We start from the raw sequence: 10,396 nt of genomic DNA on the forward strand, positions 1-10,396 counted from the left end.
TTGACACGAAAATTATCAGTTATCGTTGTTTTTTGCCTCGAATGAAGAGTCATGCCATCGAGAGCCCCGAGGATGTACTGGTAAGCGTGCGCGTGCCCTAAAAATTAATTACGTCTTCTCAAAAGCTAATTTCGGTTCCTAATGTGCCCTGACGTCACGACACGGTATGACCTTCTCGTCACGTGCTCGAGCAAGATATCGTGACGTTTCCACGGCCGTTCCTCTGCGCGGCTCTGTTGATGACGCACCGTTTTGTATGTTTTGGTACCGGAGGTCATCACAACTAGCCATACTGTCGCGTGAAGCCACAATAGTTGATACTGTAGCCTGACGTCATGCTAGTGTCGATGTCAGTATGTGAGCCATGCGAAAATTCACGTCATCAAACTTTGTCAAACTAAAGTATCAGCATTTATTAAGCTTCACGCTTGCTCAGAACCTTAACGAAAACCAACAGACAGTGAAGATATAGGGGCTGTTCTTTGTACTCTTTTAGCTGTATTGAAGTAATTATTATATAACTGGGAAGAATCGAGTGCGTTATCCGAAGGTTGCAGGTTCGGTTCCTGCCAGTGGCAAGTTGTCTTTTCGTCCACATTGCTTTCTTCACATTTATATCCTAATTACAACGATACAGTTAAAATAGTACAATTAACGCCCCATATGCCTTCCTTGGCTGCTTCGTTGTCTGTTGATTTTCATTCAGGTCGTGTCAGACAAAGAAACGAGCCCTCAAAGTTCCCTTCTTTCGTGCACTTGCTTAGAGTCCTCTCCGTGTACAGGAGGTCTGTATGTCGCAGTAAAGTCAGCTTCGAAAATTGGTGTCTGCACCCTTTAAGTCCAGTCTTTGTCACCTTTTGCACCGTTAGATACAAGACTATGCAAACTCGGCCAGCTTTCTTCTTTGTCACCTTTTGCACTAGATACAAGCTGATTTAAACTCGGCCAGCTCAAGGCATATAATCATTGTTCAGCGAGAGATGCCAGTCGAGCGTGCCACCGGGCCTCGTGGCTTTCGACGCGCCGCCAAGGGCGCTGCAGCCGCGGCGGCTGTTCGCGAGAGGGGAGCGTCTCTGCGCACCAGGCTGGTGTACACGGTGGCTTTCCTCTTCAATGCTGTCGTGCTGGCTGCGCTGCTGTGGGCGCTGGCCGTGCGTGAGCCCTTCCAGGAGCAATACACGGAGAAGGTGAGCAATGCTTTCCATTCTCCGGGTGAGAATGTCGAAGGAGTTGATGCTTCGATGCGCCAAGGTATGCTCGGACAAGAGAATTGCAGATACATGAACAAGTGCGACCGCGTATGCAGAAGTGTGTGAACAAACTTCAATGGTCGCGCATGACTGACAAGGGCGCCCAGAGTTTTTCAGTGCAGAAGGCAAAGATGTGAAGTAATAAGTCCATGAAATCTCTACGAACATGCGAACGTTGCTTCCTTTAAAGTATAAACAGACATTTCCCACAGATTGCCTATAAACAAATCACAGTCCTGACAGCATGTTCACATGTAGGCAGTGTATATCCATGCGAAATCTGTGGAATAAGAGACCTGAACTTTCTGCCACACAGTGCCTATTAGAATGATAGTGGCGTATTTAAAAGGGAAGCATTTCTTAGGGAATCTCAGGCACTTTGGGCATATCTATCTATCTATCTATCTATCTATCTATCTATCTATCTATCTATCTATCTATCTATCTATCTATCTATCTATCTATCTATCTATCTATCTATCTATCTATCTATCTATCTATCTATCTATCTATCTATCTATCTATCTATCTATCTATCTATCTATCTATCTATCTATCTATCTATCTATCTATCTATCTATCTATCTATCTATCTATCTATCTATCTATCTATCTATCTATCTATCTATCTATCTATCTATCTATCTATCTATCTATCTATCTATCTATCTATCTATCTATCTATCTATCTATCTATCTATCTATCTATCTATCTATCTATCTATCTATCTATCTATCTATCTATCTATCTATCTATCTATCTATCTATCTATCTATCTATCTATCCGCCTACGTCTGGGCACTCTCCTGGTCGTCTCCATAGGTTGTAATATACCAAAATTTGCATAGCATACGATGAGTGTATGACGAACACGATTCACTGGTGATGACATGAATAACGCAAAATACCTGTCGCGTAAGTCATGAAACCCGTTCCCTCGGTCACGTGTGGCACATACCCGCATACCAGAGTTCATGTTATGCGGGTATGTGCCACAGGTGATAACAGAGTCTCAGTCAACGCAGTAACCGCGTACATACACACTGACACGGAAAGAAAGGGATAATAATAGTAATTGTTGGGGTTTTGCGTCCCAAAACCAGGATATGATTATGAGAGACGCCGTAGTGATGGGCTCCAGAAATTTTGACCATCTGGTATTCCTTAAGGTACACTGACATCGCACAATACACGGGCGTCTAGCATTTCAGCTCTATCGAAATGCGACCGCCACGGCTGGGATCGAACCCCCGACCTTCGGGTCAGCAGCCGCGCCGTAACCAATACACCACAGCGGCCGACGCAAGGAAAGTTAGTGAGCTGACGACAGAGCACCCCTGGAAGATGCTGGGTACCATCCACTCGTCCACGTGGTCCTCAACGTCGACCACGTGGATTACGCAAAAACCGGGGCCAATGCTTCCTACAATAACTCTGCCGAAAGGACCATGTACCCTATGATTACCGGTGAATTTAGCATTGATTTATCAAAACCCAACAACGTCTGGTTCTTAGACGGCATGAAAGACGGCTTGGATCAAAAGAACTCGGTGCCACGTCCAGGATAGGAAGCATCATAGATCATTTCTTCGTAAAACCCATCCGCGGTTTCCACCAGCTCTACTATACCTCGCATTTCACTACAGTTAGACCGTAGCCGCGATCACGAACGGATCCGATAAGTCCTGTCCAGCTGCCTATGCTCACTGATGGCGGTGATGATGACCTTGTTCAAGAACTGCCAAGAACCCCTTCCACACATGCACACGGGTTCGTGAAACGTGCGTTTGTTCTCCGTCATAACGGATAAGTATAAGCATAACAACTGCAACGCAACTCTAACTGCAACTGTGACTGTAATGTACGTGCAGTGCGCCTACGTGTGCCACTCGACTGTGCATATATCTAGAGAAGCTTTTTGAAAGCTTCTCTAGATATATAAACTAAGATAAGGCTTAGTTGAAAGTAGCGCCTGTCCTGTGCATCTGTGTTCCTTCGTTGTCCTATTCGAATTCGCGCTATCCAGTATTGAAGATTATAAGCCCTGCATATCAGCTTACTGCGTCTGGTAACACCTATGTTGCTGTTGGCATCGTTAAGCAACTGTAAACGACTGGTTAATAACACATGTGCGACTTTTATTTACTTATTATTACTGTAAACCGAAGGCTCATACAGGAGTGGGCATACAGAATAGCCAAAGCATCCATTTTAAAGAAGACGCATGAGATCAAGAACGACACAGGAACAACTAAATACAGTAGACAAACTCTGTCAAAAAAATAAAATAAAAAATAAAACAAAATCTGTGTGTGTATATCGTTTGCACATTTCTCTAGCGTCACTCCGTAACGTTTCGCGCAATGTGAAAAACTGCGGGACAGTCACTTTCCTGCGCTAGCTTCGCATAACATCGGTACGTAGGATCTGCCAAATTTTTTTCTAGAAGAAACGCACAGGGTTTTTGACGCGTGCGATGCGACAGCCCGTGATAGCGGGTTGCGCAGATCGATCCCTCGCGTTGTGCAGCTTGCGCTCGCGGAACGCTCGTGGAGTGTATCGCGGGCTTCTGCGGACTGAAGCACTGCTTCTTCCTCGCGAGTTATTAAATGTTTTATTTTCATTTTACTGCGACGTTCTTCTACAGCGCTTAGTACTAAGTGGTAAAGGCAAGGCGGCACACTCCACAAGCAACAGCCAAGTCTATACACGTCCAAATTAAGGTTAGAATAACAGAGAGCTAACGAGTTGGTACTACGTGGGCGTGCAAACACGGACACAAGAGAAGTTTGTGGCACTTTTGTGGTGCCTTCACTTCTCTCTTGTTTCCGTGTTTGCGCGCCCTGTCTTTAACATATCTAAATTGAGTTATAAAATATTTCAATAAAGCGTTTTACTAGCGCAATCTACGACGAGTGAAAACTCGGCGATCGTCTAGCTGTCAGCAGGCGCGTCTTCAATGCGACTATGCACGGACAGTGAGTTAAAAGACTTTGGCCACTGAAGAGAGCACTGTTGACTTGCTCCACAAAAATGCAAGCGAAGTACTGAGGAAGGACGACGCTGAATCATCTTTGCATCTTTGACCAGTATTAGTGTTGTTTCTGTTCACTTTTGCACTGAAAGTGTACATATGCATCCGTAAGGACTGGCCCAACCACACAGCTTTAAGTTGCATGCTTAACGCACACGCACTTTTCTTGCGGTTCAAGGCACTGGACGTCTCCAGCGGCTCGGGACGGTCCGGCAGCGACAATGGTCGCACCACGCATCCCCCCACGGAGCGCGATGTCGGGTGAGACACGCTTCTCATGTTTGCCAGCCTTCCTTTTCTTCAGTATGCCGCACCCCTTACACAGCACGTATCGCCGATACATGCACTGCAGGGACGTAAAACACGACACCCGAATGTTTCTTGCTTGCTAAACTGATGCAAACAAAAGCTCGTAGGGTCCCTCATGCATTCGCTTATGACGACTCGAAGGCGACGGCCGTCTTCTTCTTTTTCTTCTCAGTCCATGTATTGAACCTGCCACGGCCCCCCGCTAAAGCTCTCTGCAACTAACGTGGTTTTGCACTGCCTCCGTGATCGGCCCAGCTTTCCCCACGCGACTATGTCATGTGATGGCGTCATCATGTGACATCACGTCATGTGACGTCATAGTGACGTTACATGACGTCACAATGACATTTTGGCCATCTGAAACGTCATGATGACGTCATATGCTGATGTCATCCCGTCACTTTTTTTGTATCATTCGTGTTGATGCCGCGGGACACTGACGCCGACGTTCAATTTTCGTTTTTGATGAGGCATCGAAGGCTTTCGCCTTAAAAAAAAAAAAAACTTCGGACGCAATGGGTAGCGTTTCAAATATCCTTCACATTCGTGCAATCCGCCCACAGTCCTAAAAAAAACGTGACTCGAATCTTGCGGGATTAGTTCGCTGTTATTACGACGATATTAATTTATTTGCAGGGTACATTCTTACCACGTGCTTTGCATTACATTTGATGTTTCAGCATAAAGACAACGTGTTCGGTGCGTTGAAAATTCGGACGTCGGTGGTATAGCGATTAGCGCAGCTGAGAATCTGTATCAGTTTACCCTAGGCAAACCAGCTCTCGTGTTATAACATTCTTTTCCCCTCTTGGACCGAAGTGGTAACCACTAGGCTACCGCTGCCGCGGTAGCCCAGTGGTTGCGATGCCGGTCTCACTCGGATGGAGGCGAATAGCTGAAGGCCCTTCTACTGTGCGGTGCCAGTGCACGTTAAAGAACTGCAGGTGGTCAAAATTCTCCCGAGTCCTTCACTACCACGGCTCTCATAGCAGTTCCTTTAAGACGTCAAACACCATAAACGAGACACGGGGTGGGAACAAGCACTATCTGTAAATATTTTCAACAATATACAACAATATTTTCTTATACCTTTCTTATGCGATGCGCTGAGCTTGAAAGAAACGGAAGAAGGACGGCATTGAAAGTTCTTGAGCTCTATCCTGCTCATGAAGTTAAAGTGAAATTTTCTGAAAAGCATACAGCGCTTCGTTTTAAAGGGGCCCTGGAACACTTTTTCAGCAAGGTCAGAAAACGCTGCCGATCGGTAGTCGAGGCTCCTGAGAACATCACGCTTCCTGGAATTTTACAATTAATTCGCAAAGTCAGCTAGAAATCGTTCCCTTTTCTCTCGTCAAGTGATGTCATATACCCAAATGACCGCGCCATATACCCAAATTCACGGCCATTGGCTGTTTTTGAGCATCGTGAGCTGCAGTTACCGTGGCCGCCGCGGGAAGCCACCACGTGCCCACGCGCTCGCTCGCGATCACAGTGAGAGTAAGCCGCGCTTTCGACAAAAAATAAATAAATAAAGGGCTCAAGGTCACGAAGCGCGCATGACGTAACTTCTTTCCCCCGTGCCATCCCTCCCTGCTTAGCTTCCAGCGCGCTCGTCGGGACGAGAGAAGAGAGGAAGCAACTACAGCGTGCGACAGATCTCTCCAACTCAGCTCGTACCTGACGGATTCTAAAAATTTTTGTGGCGTTTGATTCGTGAGGCAGTGAACTCCTTCAGTGAAGACATTCGATTGTTACTTGGAAAAGTGTCGCAAGGCCCCTTTAAGCTGAACTTGTTTTGATGAGGAATGCAGATGAGACGTATTTCGATGTCTGCATTTCCTATTTCTTTCTCCACAGACAAGGACCTCACATAAACAATGTACCGGGGTCAATATCACAACTGGCTTATCGGCAGTCTGCGATCTTTAACTAATGTATAATGAATGCACGTGCATCCAATCCCTATGTAATGCCCATTGGATAAGGTAACAAGATGAATGCAGCGGGACACACGGGACTCACGCGTTATGAAGTGAAACGATGCGCTGCATAGATGAACTTAGACGAAAGACAGAAGAACATGAAACGGACAAGGACCTTGCGAACATGAAACGGACCCTCCGTTTCATGTTCTCCTGTCTTTCGTCTAAGTTCATCTATGCAGCGCATCGTTTCACTTCGCAATGCCATACCAACTAGCCCCAGTGGAAGCACTACTAAACGTTATCACGCGTTAGTATACATTGGGATAAGGCAGCAAGATATAGTGCAAAAAAATATATAATTTATGAGTCACTCCACTCTATGAAGGTGGATGACCAGCGATGCTGTTTAGCACACGGCGTAGAGGTGGCAAAGAATTTTGATGAAAAGTGCAAACACATATTGCTGTTTTGAGCGGTGGCGGCTGTGACTACAACAACAAACACACACGCGCACACAGCATCGGCAAAAACAAACAAACGGTGTGTTCTTGGCAAATGTGTGCATGGCTATGCACAGCGATACCATATCGTTTGTTGTTTTTACATTGTTCTTCGTCTATTTCTGTATTAAATGTATCTGTTTTGAATGCACATCAAAGCAAAGGCACTACAAGCAGATAGCTCACACCTCCACGTTGAGTAGAACAGTCGAACAGTTCGTAGTACTACGTAAAGCTAAGGCTAATCTTCGGTTTCTTTTCAGTGAAGATTTCAAGGTCGCTAAGCATCCAATTCACAGAGCCAGAACTACTCATACACGTAAAAGCACGTCCTCATTTGACAAAGGAGAAATTGACAATCAGATGATTACTACTACTACATTCAGAACCTCGACAAGGCAAAGAAAGGACGATGCGAGTTCAGAATGGACGGTTCCAACGACCAATGAAACGACAGAATATGCAAGCACGACCTCTATTTCCGAGGCCACAAGTAGTACAGTTCCGTCTACGACTAGTGACTACGTAGTGACCACCTTGAGCACGGAGGCCACCGACCAAACGCCATCGTACGCGGTAACGACTACAGAGGAGACATTGAGCTTCGACGTTGACACCAGCCCGTCTTACAATGTCGTCTGCTACTTCAATCACACGAGCTACAAGCGAGGCGAACCTATGTCGTTTCGTACGGGACACATTCCTGTGCCATACTGCAGCCACATAATCTACGCCTCGGTGGGAGTCGGCGAAGATTTCCAGCTCGTGGCGAAAGACCACGTGTTTGACGTCGAGAGAGGTGGCTTTATAAAGTTTGCGAAGCTGAAGAGCCGCTACCGGCACGTGAGAGTGATGGCGGCTATCGGTGAGGACATAAACGACTCGAATGCCTTCCGTCACATGTCCAAGAGCAGGCCAGACGTCTTAACGTTTGCGCGAAACGTCGCGTCGTGGCTCCGCGAGTACGAATACGACGGCGTCGTGCTCCAGTGGAAGATGCCCGCGGAGCGGCAAGAGGACGCTAGTGACAGGGCTTCGTGGTTCAGGAGGAAGCTGCTGGTCGTCGTCACCGCCCTTCGCGAATCCCTGGACTCCAGGGCGGAGCTGTTCGTCGCACTGCCCAACAACGAGGAGATTCGCCAGGCGTACTTCAACGTCGCCGAACTGGCTCGTCACGTGGACCGGTTCCTCGCCATCGGCAACTGGGTGTTGCGTGACGGCGACAGCGACCGAGTAGCCAGGCTGACCTCGTTTCCGGATCCTCTCAACGACGTCCTCCAGACGCGCCACTCTCTGGTCGGGGCAGGCAACGTGCCGCTGTTCCGCAAGTTCTGCTTCGTGCTGTCTGTAAGCGCCAGGAGCTACACGCTTCTCAACCCGGGTCGCCACGAGATCCACGCCGCCGCGTCCGGGCCTGGCAAGCCCGGACCGTTCACCCGGCAGCCCGGTGTGCTGGCCTACTACGAGTTCTGCAACGAGACGTGGCCCACCGCCGAGAAAGGCACGTTCGCCTCGTACGTGGCTCGCGACGACCAGTGGGTGGGCTACCTGGACGTCAGCAACGTGCAGCGCCTGCTGCGGATGGTGCTCTACAAGCACCGGGCGGCGTGCCTCGGCATCTGGGACGTGTCGCTGGACGACTTTCGCGGCCTCTGTGGCGACGCATTTCCCTACGTCAAGGCCATCTCGGGATGGCACGACCGAGAATGGAAGCGTCGTCGCGAATTTGGGTCCGGCCATAATAAATGATGCCGAATCTCATCTGTACTTTTGAACCAAGACAACAGGAAGCCTTGAAGAAAACGGTAGCCTACTCAAGATGGGCACTGACTCGTATATATTATCCCAGCACCCACGATAGGCAAACGTCATGGAGGCAAAAAGATTATTCGCAGCTTCACTGACTTAACGTCACGAAGGCTGGCTAAACAGCGGAGCTGGTGGCATCACATTGCTAGCCATGGTCTGCAACGAGGCCGTACGCATTTTCCTCCTGCTCACCCAACTAAATGTCTTCCACGAAGACTCTTTCTTTCTTTCTTTCTTTCTTCTTTCTTTCTTCTTTCTTTCTTTCTTTCTTTCTTTCTTTCTTTCTTTCTTTCTTTCTTTCTTTCTTTCCCCGTAGCACATACGCTTTTGCCCGCGGACTTCATTTTTAGTGGACCAGTGGTGAGCAGTCGGGCTTGTCCTATTTCCGTGGTGGATACCCGCTAGGAACTGCGAGCTCTCCATGGAGAATAACCTCGACATTAAAGAGCTACGCCGTTAAAAGCTGCGTCGGACCATCTTGTACTCAGAGTTAGGAAAAAAGAAAGGAAAAGAAACCGCGGGGAATCGCCCGCTTTAGCTCCCGATGCAAGCGGCAAGTAGTAAAGAAAGCCGAGCTAGTTGGTGCGAATGCATTGTAGAATAGCGCAAGAAACACAGGCAAGAGAGACTGTGTCGTCTCTTTTGCCTGTGTCCCTGTGTGTTTCTTGCGCTATTATACAATGCGGCAAGGTTATGTTCAGTTTAGGGTGTCATCATTCCGGCAGGCTGTCGCAGGTATATCGTGCGCAACCATTTTTTCTTCGGTGCTACATCACCAACAGCGCTTCTGACGGCCACAACAGTTGATGTAGCCGCGGCGACAAACAAGAAAATAAAATGCAACGCAAGCGCGTCATAGGGGCCGCGCATGCTCGTATGTGGCCTACCTCAAACCTATCTATAGATGTCGCCCGCGCAGCCCCGAGCGCGACGCTCCGGCGTTCTTCTCGACAAGCGTCTTGAACGTGTTCCATTGCGACGTGCAGTTCGAATCTCAGGTAGGCGTTTGAAGCTGCGGAGCGGATGTGAGTGTCAAACGTTTAAGGGAGGCGTGTAGTGCAGTACGCAGTTTGTGTGTCCTGCTGTGTTACCTTGTGAGTTTGCACTTGACAGAGATTAAGGCCGTCAGCTTCGACGTCATTCAGCACTGTGCGGTCAGTTTGGATGAATGGTGCTGCGCAGTGTCTGACTGTTCCGATGTAGGCGCATGGTGAGCTGGGGTTTCAAGTAGACTCCCATGGCAGCTCGTAGTCGTGTAGCAACTTCACTGTGCGATCAAACGTTAGGCCACTAAATTCATTGGTATCCTGTCGTAACCTAGTGTTCTCATATTTAAGTACTCCTCAACGCATAACTCTTTCAATAAGTGGCGTTAAAAATATGGGATTCCCTGTTTGTTCTCTAATCACGTGAGTTCTGTGCTGATTACAGATAAGCGCCTGCGTGGGAAGCCGAACAAATACAGCGACCTTTTCGGTGCATTTCGAAGTTGTCCGCGAATTCATGAATGGCTAGTGATCTTCCCAGTCTCACGAGTTGAGCCACGTCAGAACTTCAGTTCGATCTGA

The 10,396-nt window shown here is 47.9% G+C and overlaps 1 protein-coding gene across 1 annotated transcript; it reads left to right on the forward strand.

The window, feature by feature from the left end:
- Nucleotides 1–980: 980 nt before the first annotated feature.
- LOC119402583 (endochitinase-like) lies at nt 981–8,768 on the forward strand. The gene is made up of 3 exons (XM_037669723.2): nt 981–1,187; nt 4,464–4,546; nt 7,283–8,768. Exons 1-3 carry the CDS (start codon nt 981–983, stop codon nt 8,766–8,768), a joined length of 1,776 nt encoding a protein of 591 aa, XP_037525651.1.
- Nucleotides 8,769–10,396: the final 1,628 nt, after the last annotated feature.

The sequence above is a fragment of the Rhipicephalus sanguineus genome, chromosome 8 (genome assembly GCF_013339695.2).
Source record: "Rhipicephalus sanguineus isolate Rsan-2018 chromosome 8, BIME_Rsan_1.4, whole genome shotgun sequence".
NCBI lineage: Eukaryota > Metazoa > Arthropoda > Arachnida > Ixodida > Ixodidae > Rhipicephalus > Rhipicephalus sanguineus.

What these genes read in the sequence shown, in the direction of transcription:
- LOC119402583 (XM_037669723.2), top strand. Translation starts at nt 981, where the DNA reads ATGCCAGTCGAGCGTGCCACCGGGCCTCGTGGCTTTCGACGCGCCGCC. An exon ending in AGGAGCAATACACGGAGAAG is followed by an intron (nt 1,188 to 4,463) that starts GTGAGCAATGCT and finishes TTGCGGTTCAAG; the next exon opens with GCACTGGACGTCTCCAGCGG. An exon ending in CCCACGGAGCGCGATGTCGG is followed by an intron (nt 4,547 to 7,282) that starts GTGAGACACGCT and finishes GTTTCTTTTCAG; the next exon opens with TGAAGATTTCAAGGTCGCTA.